The 18572-nt window shown below is 36.6% G+C and overlaps 1 protein-coding gene and 1 non-coding gene across 6 annotated transcripts in view; one reads left to right on the forward strand and one right to left on the reverse strand.

The window, feature by feature from the left end:
* POLR3B (RNA polymerase III subunit B) overlaps positions 1-18572 on the forward strand; it is a 58162-nt gene that overhangs the window by 12501 nt on the left and 27089 nt on the right. For 4 of the 5 annotated variants that reach the window (XR_014935434.1, XM_015864043.3, XM_015864050.3 and 1 more), the window contains 8 exons: positions 524-640; positions 2251-2385; positions 7320-7481; positions 10886-11086; positions 11439-11601; positions 13142-13295; positions 14742-14816; positions 15643-15741. Coding sequence is in view for 4 of the 5 variants with exons in the window: in XM_015864043.3 (XP_015719529.2) it covers positions 524-640; positions 2251-2385; positions 7320-7481; positions 10886-11086; positions 11439-11601; positions 13142-13295; positions 14742-14816; positions 15643-15741 (1106 nt within the window). In the remaining variant the exon portion in view is untranslated. Of the gene's footprint in view, positions 1-523; positions 641-2250; positions 2386-4946; positions 5973-7319; positions 7482-10885; positions 11087-11438; positions 11602-13141; positions 13296-14741; positions 14817-15642; positions 15742-18572 lie in introns of those variants that run through there. The other variant, XM_085518781.1, reaches the window with a different exon arrangement.
* On the reverse strand, positions 802-937 carry LOC116652797 (U12 minor spliceosomal RNA). The gene has a single exon (XR_004306017.2). It is a non-coding gene; the product is annotated as a U12 minor spliceosomal RNA (small nuclear RNA).

Consider the following 18572-nt stretch of genomic DNA (forward strand, 5'->3'; position numbering starts at 1 on the left):
TGAACTGCTTAACTGAAAGGAAGCAAAGTCAATAAATTCTTCTTTTTCAGAAGCCTAGGGTTATGTTGTAAGGCATGTGGTAAATAGTGACATCCTTAAGTTCAGAGTGCACCCCACTGTTTTATGGGGTTTAGATGTTTATGTTTAGATGAAACTCAGTGAGTACACAAAAGAACTGGAGATGAAAATGTCTGATGAGATAAACTAGATGTCTTTGGCATTTACACAACCTTTTCTCTTACATCTCCAATCCCCACTGTTGTAGCAATCATAATCTTTCAACACTTCCAATTCCAGATGTCATCAGCGTAAGATAGGCAACATGTACACTTAATCATAATCATGTCCAGTTCTTGAGATTTTTTTATTAGCATCGCTTATGTAATTTAGTATTTTCCACCTTGCTTGAAGTTTGTCTTGTCTGTAGCTTGTGGGTTTGCACTGATTACGGAATGCAAAGGTCTGTATGTCTTTATAAGTTACAGCTCTGGTATTAACTGAAGTTAATTGCTTCATTTGACAGGCATTGAAGTACATTGGAAACAAAGTACGAAGGCAAAGGATGTGGGGAGGCCCAAAGAAAACAAAGATGGAAGAAGCACGAGAGCTGCTAGCATCAACTATTCTGACCCATGTTCTTGTATGTAATGTTTTCCTTACCTGAGGTAGATTTGTGTGGCTATTTTTAGAGTAATAGTAATAGTCTCGTGAGGGTTGGAAGGGACCTTAGAGATCATCGAGTCCAACTCCCGGGATTCGAGCCTCTGTGCTGCAGAGCGGCACTTCTACCACTTGTAACCACAGGGGGGATTCGAACCCCTGGCCCTGGTGTTGCAAGGCGGCATTCCTACCACTGCGCCACCAGGGCACACAACAGCAGTGAGGACCCGGGCGTCACCCCGGTTCGTTATTTTCCTTACTCATAAGTTTAAGGCATTAGAGATTTGGTAATTTCTTTCTTTGTTCTGTAATGACGTCTGTACGTCTGTAATGATACAGCACCTGAAAACTTGTCACACAAAGAACTGCAGGCTGTGTTGTTCTAGAGCTCAGCAGACTTCTAATAAAATCATACAGCTAGGGAGAGAAAACCCAGAAGTGATGTGAGATTTAAGATGCTTTTAGAGTCCTTTAGATGGTAATATTCTGTTAAGTCAGTGTTCAGCCTCTGTTATTCTCTTGCCTTACTTTAGTACACAGTGGGATAGGAGCAACTTCGATGCTAGCTGGGATTTAAAAGAAAAAAAGCAAAGCAAAAAAACACCAAATATGCAAAATATTCACAATGGAAAATATTCACTTAAGGAAAATATGAATGTATTATTTTTTCAGTCTTTTTAAAAGGTGATGGCCAGAAATGTTGTCGGTTGCATTGGCATTGGTCCTTTTGAAAACAAAACAGGAACTGATAGTCTTACAGGAGCTGACCAGGATGCAGTAATGACAAGTTATGAATGAATCTCTCTCTCATCTTCTTCACAGAAATGTTTCTATAATGCAAGAGCTTTAAGTTTTATCCTGGTTAGTGTTGAGAATAAGACAGGTGGGCTTCTGGAAAGTGTGATTTCAGTCAAGAGAGAAGTACAGATTTGGTTTATGTGGTCATCAGAATATGAAATAAGACAGCTGCAAAACTCTGTGAGAGCAACGTGCTAGAGTTTGAAAATGAGCAATAAAAAAGCCTGATACTTATCACAGGTTAACGAGATTTTGACTGTGAAAAGAAAAACTGTTCTATATGGAAAAATCAATACAATTTGTGTGGAAGAGCTTTGTTGATATGGAAGAAATGTCTTTGTTTTGTTGTTGAGATAAAGTAAATCATCCTCAAACTGAAGAAAAATGCTTTAACTGAGTTAAAAATAATCTGTTTATGAAATGCTGAGCCATTAAATTATTTATCATCATAGGACATTGTTCCATATGGGCAGACACTGTCAGCTGTTAGTTCAGCATCTTATCCATACAGCTTATGCCTGTATTCTGATGTGCTTTCCATATATCTTTTCCAGTGATGCCAATATATGTAGGTTGCTCTGAAAGTAATGCCTCCTATTTATTTCCATGGAAACTACAACAGATAGAAAGAGTGCAATAACAGTACTTCATAGAGAACCTTCTCACCTACAGAACATAATTTTGTAATCCTTTTGTCCAGCCAGATTACGTTGTGTTTTAAATTGGTGTCTGAGTCAAAACTAAGGAGTTGGTCCTGAAACATCAGTTTGTTCTTCATTTGTTTCATTACAGGTCAAGGAATTCAATTTCCGTGCCAAATGCATATATACAGCAGTAATGGTGCGCAGAGTGATTCTGGCTCAAGGAGAAAATAAAGTAGATGACAGAGACTACTATGGAAATAAACGTTTGGAGTTGGCAGGGCAGGTAGGTTTTTACTTCAGAGCTAAGGCTCTTTTGGGTTTTGTTAGCACCTGTTTTTAATAGATGCATAATAAGGGACATCCTTGCTTTCTCAATTGAAGCATTTTCCTCTGATTTTATTTTCATTAGCTTTTCTGTATTTACTCATAGATATGTTGTTTGGACTAAGAAACTGTATCCTGACTTGTCTTCTACCCCTCCAAGAATTGAAAAGGCAAAACAGTGTAAATTCTGCTTCAGTTCTACTTCCATTGTACCTTTGTTAGTGCCAAGACCTCCATCCCCCCCCTTACAGAAGCAGTGTGATGAGAGAACCTATGTATTAAGCCTGGGCTGAGCCACTGTGGAGAACCCAGCTTCTGCAACAGCTAGCAGAACAGCTGCTTGAGCCATCTGTAATTTGGAGAAGTCCCGGTGATTGCTTATTTATTATCAACTGCCCATCTAGCGTTTAGAGTAGTATGAATAGTGTGCAGTTTAAAGCCTTACTAGACACTTATTTCTGGCAGTAAGCTCTGTTTGAGCCTTCAAGAGTGGAAGCACAAACACTCAATTTGCTTCAGAAGCTCTTGCCGTCTTTTCTAGGTGCAGCTGTGTGCCTTCTAGTTCTGACAGAAAAATGACCAGTGGGAAAAAATCTTCAGCTTACTAAAGGCAGAACTAGGAGGGATTATTTGAAATTTCTGAAAATAGTAGGTTAACTTGACTGACTGATTAAAGTAGTGTACGTGGATTTCTCTGCTTGCTGAATTGATGCATGATTGGCACCATTCTTTTACAAAGAGGCTGGTGGCTTACGGCTGTTGGCCAGATGAAGTTTAAGAAGTCATCGAATCTTTAAGGTTGAAAAAGATCATTAAAATCATCTAGTCCAACCATCAGCCCACCATGTTTTTCTTAAGCAGTAGGAATTTGGGTGAAGGAACAACTTAATTACCTTGGCATGGATGTTTTCTTTAGATAACGATTGGATGTCATTGTTCTAATCTCTGTGAATTTAAGTTGGAGTTATGGCAGTCAATATAATCTGTAGTTATTGATCACACACCAGAAGTCCAAACAAATATGTGTAATTTACCATGGAAAACTGCATTTCTGCTCCCCACATCCTTTGCACTGGGATTTCTGTTGTAGCACAAATAACAGTATCTATTCGTTTCTGTACCTGTCTGATGGGAATTCTCATTTTACTGTGCTTTTATTTATGTGTACAGTGTATACTGCCTCATATCGCTGTTTTCCTTCCCAATCACCCCTGTTCTTATCCACGTGTCTGAACGCAAATGCAGATTGCATGTGCGCACAGTTTGCAGTCATTTCAGAATAAAAATGTACTTTGCTTCCCAGCTGTCAGCAAAACTAAGATGATGCTCTGAGTACAAATTAAACAATGAAAACTCTTAACCGCATAGGAAAGGAATTCCTTTCTTCAAGTTAATATGTGACTGTCCATTAGGATTCTGCTCTTGTAGCAAAGCAGAATAATAAGACATAAGTGCAATATCCTAGTGGGACAAATATTTCAAACTACAATGGATTTATTGGTTGGGTTCGTTGTTGGTTTTTTTTTTAAACTTTATTTAGCATTGGCACTGTTGTTGTAGATGAATGTAATTAGTGCTCTGCTGTCATACTGTTCTTATTTCACTGGATTGAAAAGTAGTTATTTTTCTTGTTAGTTTAGAGGCAGAAAATAGAGAAGGTAAGAAGTTTTTACAAGCTGTAAGAAAAAAGGCTTCTGCTCACAGATGTTAACAACCAAAGTTGTTTTAAATTAACTGGGAAGGGGTCTTAAATGTAGAGGATCATCATAACAAAGGCAGTGCATATTTTTTCTACATCAAGGAGAGCTGCGCAGGGGGGAGGCTGTAACACTTGCTTAAGATCAGTTATGGATCCCTTGTGATATTTAAAATGCTCATTTCAAGCCGAACACTTGAATTCCTCTCTGCTGTGTTATCAGTTTAATATTGTTGATTTGATTACTGGCTTAAAAAGTGTAGAAATCTTTTTGGTCAGTTTCTAAATGTTTGTGTTTAGCTAAAGTTTGTGCAGATAAAATGAGCAGAGAGGGAGTATTGATGCTGTTATTTTTCTCTTTTCATGCCAGCATGTTCCTGGAATAAAAATCCTGTTGATTTATAATTTGAATAAAGGAAAAAAAAGAAAAGATTCCCATGTGAGGAGAAAAACATAGCAGTCTAAACAATGTGAAGACATAAAAGGCATTGTGTTTATAAAGATGTGTGAAAACAATAGCTGCTAATTTCACACCCCATGGGACAAGAGAGTACGAAATGTGCTTTAGCTTTAGATAACAGAGTTGTATCCACTAGCCAAGCTGGTTTACAGAGCTTTCTCTTAGTCTTTCTGCCACGAGAGGCTTGGTAGGCCAGGTGCCAGCTGAGGTGTTAGCAAAACCTACCGATTTCAGGCTTAATCTTTTCACCTACCTTTTCTGTTTCCTTAATGTGTTCATTATTTGCTAAGCATTACTCTGTTCTTTGTCCTCATTTATTTTTTTTTGTTTCTAATGCAGCTTGCTTTGTATGGGTGAGATATGGAACAGCACCAAAATCCGGCACCCTGGAAAGCAAGGGATTTCTACCCTGTGACAAAAGAATACCGCCTTGACTTCAGAGATTGCCTAATCCCAGCTGTTCTGATAATATAATTAAGGCTGCCTAATGTCTTTAATTTTGCAACCAGTTTGTGTGAAAGGGAGAATTTGGCACTCAAAAGGCTTAAACGTTAAATAGCAATCTCAAGGCGCCTAATTAGAATTCTCTGACATTAAGCTAATTGGTGAAACTGTATTTCAGCAGCTTAACTTCTTTATTAATTTTTCTTTGGATTTTCAATGAAAATCAATTGATGAGCTGTCAGGTTGTTTTTTTTTTGGTTGGTTTTTTTTTTTCTTAAATATAATTTGCTCTTTAGTGATCCTGACTTAAGCAGGCTGAAAGGCCCTGGACTAACTATGAAATCCATTGAATATTATCACTGGCATTCCATCCTTTTTCTTTAATCACTTACTCTTGACCTAAATAATGTGGTTATTGTGAGAATCTGCCTTGCCAGATAGTCAGAGCTCTTACAAACTGAGAGTCCATGAGTGAAATTAGCAAAGCATAACACTTTTCAGACTGGTGAATATTAGCAAGTTTGTTTAGTTGGGGTATAGCTTACTTTATTAGTTCAGAAAAGGAGGAGGATGATGTTATAATCCCTACAGCACGTGGAACTAGGAGACTTTGTAAAGATTTTCAGATCAAGAAATCCAAAATGGAACTATTGTCTTTTTTTGTCTTTTTATGTGACGCGTTTGTTAAATGTCCTGCACAGAAACCTGTTGAGATCAAATGTATATCAGGATTGATTTCAACACAGTCTTTTTTGTGTTTAACAAGTCTTTTGGACATCCTAAAACTGTACTGCCCTTTTCCCTCCATTTGAAACACATCCCTCATAATCTGACTTTTGGAGATGGCATTGGATTGTCCTTCCTAATTCAGTACTTCATAGAAGATCTTTTCCTTTCTGGTTGAATTTGGCTTTAAAAAAAGCCATGGCACTGCAGTGAGTCACAGGTGACTGGATTTCTATCAACAGTAGCAATGCAATGTTGTATTGTAAAATGGTACTAGAAGGATCAGGAAGGAAGAGGGTCCCCAGTACTTTATATCAATGTCAGGTCCCTAAAAAGTTTTTATTACAGACCCTCTCTTCTGAATAGAAGTAGGATTCTGATATTCTCGGGGGTTAGCATGCAGTGTATGATATCACTGTTTCATATAAGTTTTTACAATTTAATGACTGAACAGTAGGTACTCCTTACGTCTTTAAGTTAGACTGTCTTAGGCCACTCCTGATCTTTGTGAAAGCAAGTGAGAGTCTTGTATTGCCAAGTCATATATCTGTGTGAGTTTCTAGTAAATTTTTTTTATACCTAAATGCATGTGATGCTATTGAAAAAGGTACTTTATAATTTAGGTAGCTGCTTTGCAGTGTCATTTATCTAATACTTTGATCTGTCCAGTTATGACATGTAGGTGGAGAAAAGCAAGTGAAATCTGATTGCCCATCCCATTGATAAAATAAAGAGTAGTTTGCATTCTTTGTTTCCAGAAGAGAAGATGTTATGACTATTTGAGATGGAGACTGTTTTAATTCAATTTTAATTCTTCACATACAAGAATTAAATCATACCACTGATACCAGGACATCTTGGCTTGTGAATACCAAGCTTTTTCTGCCTTTCAGTGCCTGGGACTCTAGGAACTACCATTTCTGGCATTTGATAGCTGCTGTGTTTTAGTCCTTCTGACATTTAGAGCTGCTATAAAATTAAGTCCCAGGACAGGATTGCCAGGCTTTAGAATTTGCACTGCTTGCTAATAATTATGAACGCGTAGCACTGCATTGCATGATACGTTTTGAGTATTTTAGAAAACTGTTAGTGCCCACAAAGAAAGCCTGAGAAATCTAAACACAAAGTAGAGAACAAAAGAAGTCAAACTACAAACCTTAGGAGTGTTTTCCTTTTATAGAGACTTCAAATATGAGAAGTTATTAGTATACATATGCAAGAAGAAATTGGTTTAAATTGCAATGCTTCTTAAGAGGTGTATTACTGTTTGTTTTGTTGGGTTGGTTTTTCTTTGACTGCTGATAGGCAGATATGCAAAGATATTGTGAAGGTCAATGCAAATCCCAAAAGAGATGGATAGGCTTAGACTCTTATTACTTTGCTTTCTGTTTTGAAATAGTTTGTCACATGTTTCACTTAAATAATGCAAAAAAAACTTTGTGAGAATAATACCATGTAAGAAACAAACACTGTATTTCAACTGACCAGAAGTATAAGGGCAGAAATATTGAACACCTGTGTTCTTCCACTTTTCTCAGATCTTAATCCTGTAGTTTTCTATTTACAGCTTCTTTCTCTTCTGTTTGAAGATTTGTTCAAAAAATTTAACTCTGAGCTGAAAAAGATTGCTGACCAGGTGATCCCCAAGCAACGTGCAGCTCAGTTTGATGTGGTGAAGCACATGCGCCAAGACCAGATCACCAATGGCATGGTCAATGCCATTTCCACTGTAAGTACTTTCGGTTTAATTCTAGTATGCATCATTTTTCCACTCTGCTGAGCCCCAAAACATTGTAAAGTTTGTTCTGATAGCTCTGTTGTCTTTGGTCAAATCTGTCTAAAATTGCCAAGTTCTGTAATGGATGGGGCTTTTGGAATTCACTGAAAATTTGTTGTTTATCAAATCAGTTTCTAATTTGCCATTTATTTAGAAGTGGTGCTTGAAGTATTTGTGATGGGAGGATAGAAACAAATTTAAAATAGATTATTTATCTAACTCACTGTCTTATGTGTTCTGCTTTATTATGTGGTTCATGGGTGTTGGTTTTTTTATTTCTTACTTAAGTTGAGGCTGTATCGTATGTCCAAAATATGGTTTAAAAATGACAGGAAACAAAGACATGTGAAGGAAAGACAGTTGCTAAAAAAGAGCTCTTTGAAGGGCGATGCTTTTTTAATTACATGAAGTAGCTGGTACAAGTAAATTTAGTGTCAGCCAATTTGTAACTTGGAGTATTTTATTTTTTTTTTGTTATGTTTTTATTTTGTTATGATAATGATACTGAACTACTTAACTGGGAAAACTAATAGATGAGATATTGCTGTAAAAAGGTTGGAATCAAGTCTATTTACTTATCTTGGCTAGATTTTTGCCCATATCCGCCTCCTACTAGAGTGGATATCTTCATGTCAGTGGACAAGAATAAAATGTAATTACGAACTTTGTCTCGTACCTCATGTATCTGCAGGAACAATTTGTGAGATAATCCCTGAAATCTAGCTAGTAGCTTGTAAGTGACTTTGAAATGCATGAATTTTGAAGAAACTGAATTAGTGAAAGTATTTTAGTTGCCAGTAGACAGTGTGCAACTTGGTTCTTAATCCTCGGAACTCTTGAGAGGGCTTTTCTGCCCAGTACGAAACTGAAGTTTTTCTTCATTTCTTGTAAATAAAATTAACTCTACAAATTGCATTTGAAACAACCTGTAACAAGTCTGTTACTTACAAATCCCAGTGTTTAAAGCTTATCACTATTTAATTTTATGAGTGCCCCAAATGTAGTTAAATCCCTACAGTGCACGTACCCAAAACAATTGACAGATTTGTTTCTCTAAATGCTTGTGCTTTTTTCTAGCTGGTGCCAGTTTTTCCATTTGGACTGACAGAGATAAATCTGCAAACTATTCAGCGCATATTGTAAAGTCTTCCTTCTTCCACTATCTTAGGACTCTTTTTTTTTTTGTTGTTGTTGTTACTGTCACATAAGCAGTTAAACACCATCTGCTCTTAAGCATTGAAAATCATTTCTCAGGAACAATGCCCAGTGCATACTATTCAGGAGATTAAGCAAATGCCATAAACATCGTTCTTGGAAACAACAATCTCCAGTCTCACCAGAATGCTTCAGTGATAGTCCCAAAGAGCACAAAATAACTCAACAGACTCGTAATTACGCCAGTAGCATGCAGAAGAATTCGTAACACTGCTGAATCCACTGTACACTGGTGTTCAGTGGTACTTAGTCTGTGCATCCCAGAAATACCAGAGGAGAGTAGGTGTGCAGAAATAGTACAGACCTAACAGACATTTCAGGGTCTACAAAATCATTCAATGCCATTGAAGAAGGAACTTTGATTTCACAGGAGATTTCAGTAGGAAGTCCTCTGTCTTGTCAGCAGCCCAGACCTGTATGGGTTGTTTTAGACAGCTTTGAAGGAGTCACTTTGACACTTCAAAAGCATAAATAATTTTTTCTACATGATTTCTTCAGTGTTTTACCTCCTGTTTCTCTTCTGTCACTGAGATTTCAGTCATTTGGACAGTTCAGTAAAACTACATGGTAGTTCAGGTTACAATGATTTCTAGCATGAGAATGAATACTCATACTAATAATATGATAATATCTATTGCTCAATATACAGTATTATTATATGATGATATAATAATTATGTACTGATTTATTGTATTTTTATTCATATTCTGTTAACTCCCAATCTTTTAACTATGAAACGGTGAGTGAGTGGGAAGGTTGAACAAGTAGGAAGGTCTTTTGCTGTTAGGTATTATGTCTTCCCCCTTTCTGCAACAAGGGAAAAAGGGAGGTTCTCATGACTACTTAACAGTCTCTGCAGTATAGGCAAATAACAGAATAATTGAGATGGATAGTGGCTTCTTGCTGTTAATCAAAAGATGGGATTATGCTGTTAATGTATAAATAAAGAAACCAAACAAAAAGATTTCAGTGCAGTATAGCAAGCAAACTAAATTTTTTGTTAGCTGTGGTGACATGAGGTTGTCGAAAGGTTACATGGATTAGCAGGTGGTAGTTATAAGGAAAACATTCAAGGTCTTTATTGCCTTTGGACTGACTACTAGAGTTGTGATTGGGGCAGATAGTAATATCTGGGACAAAAATGTGCCGTATCTACTGACTCAGGTACCAGGAACTCTCTATATATGAACTAGCAGTCTTGAAATCAAGAGATGTAGTATCTAAATTTAATAGCCTGCTGAAACATTAGCTTAAGTTGCAGTAAAATGCTAGATATTGGTAGAGATTATTATATCTACTTGCCCTTTAGACATAATTGTTTCCTAGAACATTCTCTGAACTACTCTGTTCTGGTTGAAACCACAAGTAACTTTGACCTTGAAGCATGAAGTTATTGGCATATACATGAATCTTGTGCTTTCTAGTTGATGTAAACCCACTAGAGAGGTGTGGATAGCCCTAAAACCTTCCACCCTTCTTTGAAGATAGGACACATGCTTGAGTCTTTTTCCTCTGGATTCTAATACCCAAAGGTTTTGAGAAAGAACACATGACTTTGATGTCAGATTGCTTCAGTATAAACATCTGTGTTTCTTACCAAAATAAATTACAAAAGAAGTCAGAACTGAAACGGGACCTGCTGTAAGAGCATATTTCACACACACAAAAAGAACTCCTTTTTTTGACATACTCAAAAAGGTCAGAAAAGATTTTAATTTAGTTAAATTTGAACCTGTGTGCACCTGTGTGACGATCAGTCTTTATGTAGTTGAAGATGTGATAGCAAAATCATCTGAAAGAGCAATTCTTCTGTTTCAACTTTAGTTAGTAAGTGTGTCATAACCAGTAGCTTATATACAGATGGGTAGTTAGAAAGCTGTATTATTTAAATACCCAAGTTTAGATGGGCCCTGGGCAACCCAATCTGGGGAGTGGCAACCCTGCCCACTGCAGGGGAGTTGGACTGCATGAGCTTTAAGATCCTGTCCAACACAAGCCATTCTGGGATTCTATGAAATGGGCAGTATTGGCTGTGCAAAGCTCCTAATCTTGGTCAGTCTAAATCTTGAAAACAGGAATGTAATATTGAGACACAGATAAACTCTGATCACTGTTTTTTAAATGTTTGTCGTGTTCCACAGGGAAATTGGTCTCTGAAGAGATTCAAAATGGACCGCCAAGGTGTGACTCAAGTATTGTCCCGCTTGTCTTATATATCTGCCCTGGGCATGATGACTAGAATCTCTTCTCAGTTTGAAAAGACAAGGAAAGTGAGTGGTCCTCGATCATTGCAGCCGTCTCAGTGGGGGATGCTCTGCCCATCGGACACTCCTGAAGGAGAGGTAAGGGTCTTGTATGTTGCTGTTAGTATTTCTGTCCTCCTGAGCAGTGGTGGCACTGTTTGGTTTGAAGCATAAGGGAATGGCCTTATGTTACACCAGGGGAGGATCAGGTTGGACATCAGGAACAATTTCTTCTCAGTAAGAGAGGTGCTGCAGTGGCACAGGCTGCCCAGGAAGGCGGTGCAGTCACTGTCCCTGGAGGTGTTCAAGAAACATTTAAATGTGTTATTAAGGGAAATGGTTAATGAGGAAGTTATGGTGGTAGGTGTACGTTTGAACTGTATGGTCTTAGAGTTCTTTTCCGAGCTTAATGTGAACAGATAAAAGATTAAATTGTTTTTTATTACTTTAGGCTTGTGGTTTGGTTAAAAACCTTGCCCTGATGACTCACATTACTACGGATATGGAAGATGGCCCAATCATTAAACTGGCAAGTAATCTTGGAGTTGAAGATGTGAACTTGCTCTGTGGTGAAGAACTTTCATATCCTAATGTGTTCCTTGTTTTCCTGAATGGTATGTAACTCTTCAGCAGTCTGACTCTGACTTCTTGCCATTTGTGAGTTTACTCTTTGGAAACACTGAAATTTGGAGCATGGCCAAACGTGGATGTTGTATTCCCTGTGAATTTCCCTGTAATTTCATCAGCAAATATTTTGATAGAGTTAAGCAGAGTACGCAGGTCAAATGATGGCATTTAATTGTGTGTGTAGTTGTCCTCAGAACTCTACAGATGTGTGTAGCTGAGAAATTGAAGCTCTTTTGGGTTTCAGTACTGTTTGTAAATATGCTTGCATGAGTACATACAAAAATATGTACAATCCATTATAGATTTTTTGTTTGGTTGGTTTTCTATTCATTTACCAATTAGTTGACCTTCTTAAGGTATTTTTTAAAAAGAATAATGCTCCTAAATTGATAACTTTCCATTATGTAAATCCGTGGCTTCATTCACAGAACATATTTGTTTTTATTGCAGTCTTCGTATATTTATTTATATCTATTCATGCGACTGTGTTTAAAAACACAAAGTCTGTATTAATTGTTTGCAATATTTAGCAATGCCGTTCTCTTTAAAACTACCTTTTAAGCAGCAATTTGCTTTGTGAATGATTATAAAAAATGAGACTTCAAAGAAGCTGCATTGCTTTCCTTTGTTAGAAGAATGATTCAGCACATGGGCTCTGCTTCTGCACGCTTAAGTTCCTTTTGCAACTGATCTTTCTCTGATTCTAATCAGCAGTTACTATAATATTAAATTTCAAAATAGTGACATGTTAAAAATTGCAACTATGATTTTGTCAACAGCATCCATTTCAGGGACTAGTATTTAAGGTCTGTCACTTGAGTAAGTTCTCCATTTACCTTCAAATTAAACAGCAGTTACTCTTCAGTTCTGCCTTTTCTCAGTTACAGGAAAGAAACACTTGACTGAACTGCATTCCTTAGCTCTGCTTTCCTTTAGCAATATGTTAAAGATAAGGTTCAGTGAAACCACATGCACTCTTTCTGTTTCACTTTATGGTCTAAAGGGAAGTGCAGAGCAGAAGGATTGGATTCTTCCTTCAGAAGCTCTGTTTGTAGTATGGAGCAAGATCACGTATGTTCCAAAATGTAGATGATCTGGTACTAAAAGAGGCAAAACTGATCAATGTATTAGTTTCTTGTTTTAATTCTAAAAGAATGCACCCTTGTGGATGTCTGATTTGTTTCAAATTTAAGTGTGTGACATAAGAGGACAGATATTTCTTCAGGTGCATATTCCTACCTTTATATCAAGCTGTGTCTCCTTCTTACGGGATTCTGTTTAATATGACACTGTACTAGGTTGTGTTCTCTAAGTTAAGATAAACTTTGTTAGATGACTCTTAAAAAGATGTATTAGTCTTTTTTCTTCATCATGCATCAGAATACTTAGATATGTATTTTAAATATGCATATTAATTGCAAGAAGTGGGATGTACTTCTATACACTGTCAACTCTGATTTTCCCTTTAAGTAGAGTTTTGGATGTGCAAAGAGTGGACCATGAACTTGCTGTTCCCTTTCTGAATAGGTAACATCCTTGGTGTCATACGCGATCATCAAAAACTAGTCAACACATTTCGGATAATGCGTCGAGCAGGTTATATCAATGAATTTGTTTCCATCTCTACAAATCTTTCTGACAGATGTGTCTACATTTCCTCTGATGGAGGGAGATTGTGCAGGTAAACATCCTGTCAGAATTGTCTAGTAAACGCTGTTCTGTGCACTGTATACTTAAGTATTCTGGGTGAAGGAAGTAGAGATTTAAACATGAAAACTCTTTGCAAATTTCCTCATGCATATTTGATATAGTAGCAGGAAAGTCTCTCTCAAAGTTTTGGTTTAGTTCACTTCTTACTGTTAACTAGGCAGGGAATTCATTAAAACTGTAAGGAAGATCTCTTGAGTGCTTACAGTCCTTACTGCATAGAGAGTGCCTTGATAACAGTCATGTCACAAAGGCAAGCAGAAAGGAATTGGCTGGCTAATTAACAAGGTGTATCAATAAAAAAGAGATTGGGAGCAAAATGACCTAAGAAATACATGTGTATTTTAGCTGAAATTGGCATTCCACCTTATTTGTTAATTGAAATTTAGAGCATACTGAATGCTGGTACAGGCCCAGAAGCACATGTAAATATCAGCTAATCACACCCACTTGAGACATGCAGTGGTACAGGCGCTGCACAGACATTAGCACAGAAATCACTTTACCAGTTAAACTAATCCAGGTTTGAAAAAGAGAAAATTCTGATTTGATGTGCATTTATTTATTTATTTATTTTCTTTTTTTTTTTTTTTTTGAAGAGTGAGAAGTGAAATCATGTGTATTTCCAGGAATTAGCCAAATTGCTTTGTAACATTCCCCACCCTGCAATTGTTCATATCCCCTTATTAACTATTTAAAAGTGCTCCTTCGTCTTCAAACAGTTATTTAGATTTCAGAGTGGACTCCACAAGTATCTTGTAGCTATTTGCTGCTCTTTATAAAAGCAACTTGTCCAAATAGCAACAGCCCTTGATGTTTCATTCTCGCATGCCATCCTTTGTGTCAGGGTTTCCTTGCGGTAAGGAAGCCTTCAGAAGCCCATGTGTGGTTAAAATTTATGGATTCATGTGATGCAAACAGTAGTAAATGCCAGCACTTTGTTAGTATCAGCAAAATGCATTCCTGCATGTTGGCATTTGAGCACAAACTGTTCACTATCTTTTGCATGGAGTCCCTGAAACTTAGAATTTAACAATTTAGAAACTTAGAACTTAATGTTGTTCTTAGGTTTGGGGAGTAAGAAGGTTTAAATCTCATGAAGCCATTGACAAAATGTGTAGGTGATAGTTAGAAAATGTTAATGTAAAGATTTAGAGGGAAAAAAAAAAGGTGGCTTCTTTGTCAAAATTCAAATCTGATTTTTTTATTTTTTTTTTTCTGGTGCAATTTTTTGTTACTTAAAGGACAAAGAGACAGTTCAGGACACCTGTGTTTCAAACCAAGGTCTGAATAATTACTGATTATATTTATTTGGCTGTATCGATTTATAAAAAGGGTGATATGGCTGCAGTGTAATGAAAGTACAAACTGTTACCTAAATATTTGCTATTCTAATCCTTTATTCTCTTTTTACTTGTAGACCCTATATAATTGTAAAGAAGCAAAAACCTGCAGTAACAAACAAGCATATGGAAGAACTGGCTCAGGGTTACAGGTACTCAGTTCAAGCAGATTATATTCATAATATTCACATCTTTTTGTAAATACTGTGTGGAGATTATTCAGACAGTACATCATTTCACAGTATTGGTTATCTGTTAAGAGAAGTGTGCTCTCCTATACGTTTACACATATAAGTTATGTGTATTAATCAGTGTATTGGAGGTTTTATTTTCAAAGTCAAATGAAGTGTAGTTATCTTGTTGTTTTCCTTTTTTTTTTTTTTTTTTTTTTGTGTGGTATGAAATTTGGTGATTATGTAGAATAAATATATCTCAGAGCCTCCTCTTCCCTCAAGTGGAAGTCCCAAGGAGGTTTCCATATTTCTCTTGATTGAAAATGAAACACTGCAAAAGAATATCAATCTGATCACCCTAGGACAGGAACATTCAGAATTAGGTATGAAACTGCTTTCAAATTTAAATGTATACGTTTAAGAACACTGTATTTGCACAAAAAAAAATCCCAAACCACACATATTTAAATTAAGCTTTTGCAAAACATTGAGAAAACCTTGTGAGGTTATGCTTACGCTTTCCTGACGTCATGGTGATGATGAGTACGTACAGGATATTTTACTTTGTTGTTTGGGCAGGTATCACTGGTCAGTCAGTCTTTGTGAAGCAGTGAAATAAGGGGATTCATTTTTTAAAGGTGCTGTTTTCTTTGAGTCCTTAGAATTCAGAGGTTTAATGCAAATGAATTCTCTAGATTATATTCTACATGTTACGTTCTTTCAGTATATGCATTTTGTAATTCAATTTTTGCAGAAGCATAAGAAAAGACCATACTTCCAATGTAAATTTTTGATTTAACTACAGGAATTTTGAAGACTTTTTGCATGAAGGCCTTGTTGAGTATTTGGATGTGAATGAAGAAAATGACTGCAACATAGCCCTGTATGAACATACAATTAATAAGTAAGTATGCGTGCAGACTAAACAGTGGTGCATAAAAATTTATAGGGTGACTCTCCAAAATACAAGCATGTTAATAATGTTGTTATTCTTACACATTCACACTGCTCCCTTGCTAATGATTGAAACAACTCCAGATAGAAGGTATCAGTTTCCAGACATCCTAAGTTATCTGTGGGATAGTTACAAAAAGTGGTTTACCTTTTGGGTTTTTTTGGGAAATCTATTGCAGCTTCTAATTCTCCATAATATAGAATACTTACTTACAGGTATGTCATTAATTTCTCTGGAGGTAGTTTTGTTTTTTTAATTATTGATCTGCTCATCTTAAGTTGTTTTATACATTAGGAAGCCAGAAAAGAAATTGTTCCATTTATTAAACAATGATCTTAAGATTTCGTGGCTGTCCTTTGGAAATGTTTCTTTGTTTTGATATATGAGGGATACTAGACAACTAGGTGACATTAAATGCCTGAAGTATTGGGACCTTCCATTTGACTTACTGATGTATAATAGGCCCCAATAAAATGTCTGTATCATTCAAAGTGTTTTTAACATACGTTAAAACTCATTCCTGGCATGTAGTTTTTGTTTAAAAAGACACATTGATTACTTCTTTGCGTGTGTTTTTTCTGCATCCATAAGGGACCCTCTAGTTTGTGAGTGTGATTTGAAACCCCACATTAAAGGAACATTTCTTTAAAATGTTTAAGTCCTCATATCTTTCTACTTCTGTGTTGCTCTGACAATATTCTGTCAACTAAGGCTGCACATAGGAGGATATTAGTTACTTCCATGAAATATTTGATCAGTAGGTTTATGCAGAAAATGTATTTTCTAACTGCTCTGTCCTTGTCAAGCACTCCTGGATGCCAGTAGAAATACATCGTTGATTTCAGTGGAGCTGGATGAGACCTTCAATTGTCTGTACCCTTTGCCAGATGAAATACATTAACTCTGTTAATTGAGTTGCTTTGCTCATGCCCAAGCCTTGGAAGACTTCATCACTTTAAGAAATTACTCTTGCATGCTCTTGTCTGGCTTCTGTATACATGAGCAAAGAAGAGTACACACAACTACTGTCTTCTGTGCTAAAACTAAACAATCTCCTTACAGTATCAGAGCTGAAGAATTTAAGTTACCCTATGCTGACCCATCTGGGAAAGTTAATGGGAGCATATCATCTGAAATTATTGATTATTCAGAAATAGGAGGAGCCTGTGAGCTTCCAATGGGGTGTGTGAAGAAATGACTCCAAGATAGCTGCCACAAGTTTGGAAGATTCTTGTCCGTCAACTTGCTTTGAGTTTAGCATAATTCCTTGTAATTAGTAGGGTGATAAGTATCTGAGCATGCACTATATCAGCAAGTTGCTCCTTGTTTTTAGTAATAATATTCCCTATATCCTGAGTATCCCCTGCCCCCAGCTGATCATCTTGAATTTCAAATGGTGCAACCATGTTGATACAACTTGTTCTCATAATGCAACCGATACAATCCACTATTGTGAAGTATCTCATTAACATTCCTGCTTTTGTAATAGAGGCTTCTTTTAGTTACGGTATCTTCTCTTTGCTTTTCCAATCCAATTAAGTTTTTTTTCTGTTTAGTGTGTTCAATTTCTTCCTTACCCATTTGTAACTCTTACTTTCAAGCTGACAAATTTGTCTTCCTTTCTTATTTTGATTTCTGGCAGAGGTATTTTGACTTGCAGAAATTGAACTCTTTTAAACTTCAGATTGTAATGAATGACATCCTTGGATCTAGCATCTTCTGTGGATGAAATACGGTTCACCTCGATAGAAAAATATTTCTGTTGAATTTTACCCTATCTGAAAATCTCACTATATATCCATGTATTTATTAGTACCCTTTCAAGAAATTTGGTAACTTCCGTGTCAGTACATTCTTAAACCTCTTGTTTTATTCTTTAAGAAGACAGTAGTTCTGCAAAGTTGCACAGAAAGGGAGAGCAGTCCATGCTTGAAGTCAACTGCTGGCTCTTGAGACTGTTCTACAATTCCTTGGCTGCAATTGGTATTCCACTATTTGTCTTTTCTTAAGGCAGGCTTCAGTGAACATTGATACCTTTAATCAAGTGAGAAAAATAGCACCTACCCTCTGGCCAGCATGTGATTTTTAGGCTGCTGAAACAGATTTGTGATTTATACAGGTACATGGGACTGTCAGGTGTTTTCATTAGGCTTGCTTCTTAGGGTTTCCAGTTCTTTCAGATTCAACTTTTCAGTGGTTTGTGTTTTGTTTCTGTAAGTTCCTGCTAGTCTTTCTCTTCAGTATGCACTACCAGGTTGTGCCTCAGCCTTCTTGAGCTTGTGGTGCTTTGCCATCTTTATAATATTGTTATAATAAATATTTTTCCAGTTGTTTCGTTTGCAAGGTCTCAAAGTTTGGTGATCAAATTCATGTTTTCAATTCAAAAAAATTTCCAAGAGACTTCCCAGATAAGTCAAATATTAGATACGAGATTTGCAGAGTGCAGTGGATTTAGATTTGTGGGAGAAGCAATGTGTATACCTACATGCTGTTTAGAAATGCTCTAGAAACCATGAAAGATATGCCTTGGGCAGGTTTAGTTTTAATTATCTTTATTTTTAAATTCTATGTTTCCTGGTTGCTTATGTTGATTTAAAAAATAGGCCTGTTTCAGCCAAGCTTTATTGTATACTCCATCCTCAGTCACTCCATGTGCATCCTTGTGCAGACTATGATTTGTCTTCATTGAGCATGGAATTTCTTAAGCACATGCCAGGTAGAATGGAGTTCTTTCTCATTTCTCAGCATTTGTATGCCTTGTCCATGCCTTCTTCGTCAGT

Source organism: Coturnix japonica, chromosome 1, assembly GCF_054131305.1.
Source record: "Coturnix japonica strain WE chromosome 1, WE-NBRP24, whole genome shotgun sequence".
NCBI classification, from domain to species: Eukaryota; Metazoa; Chordata; class Aves; order Galliformes; family Phasianidae; genus Coturnix; species Coturnix japonica.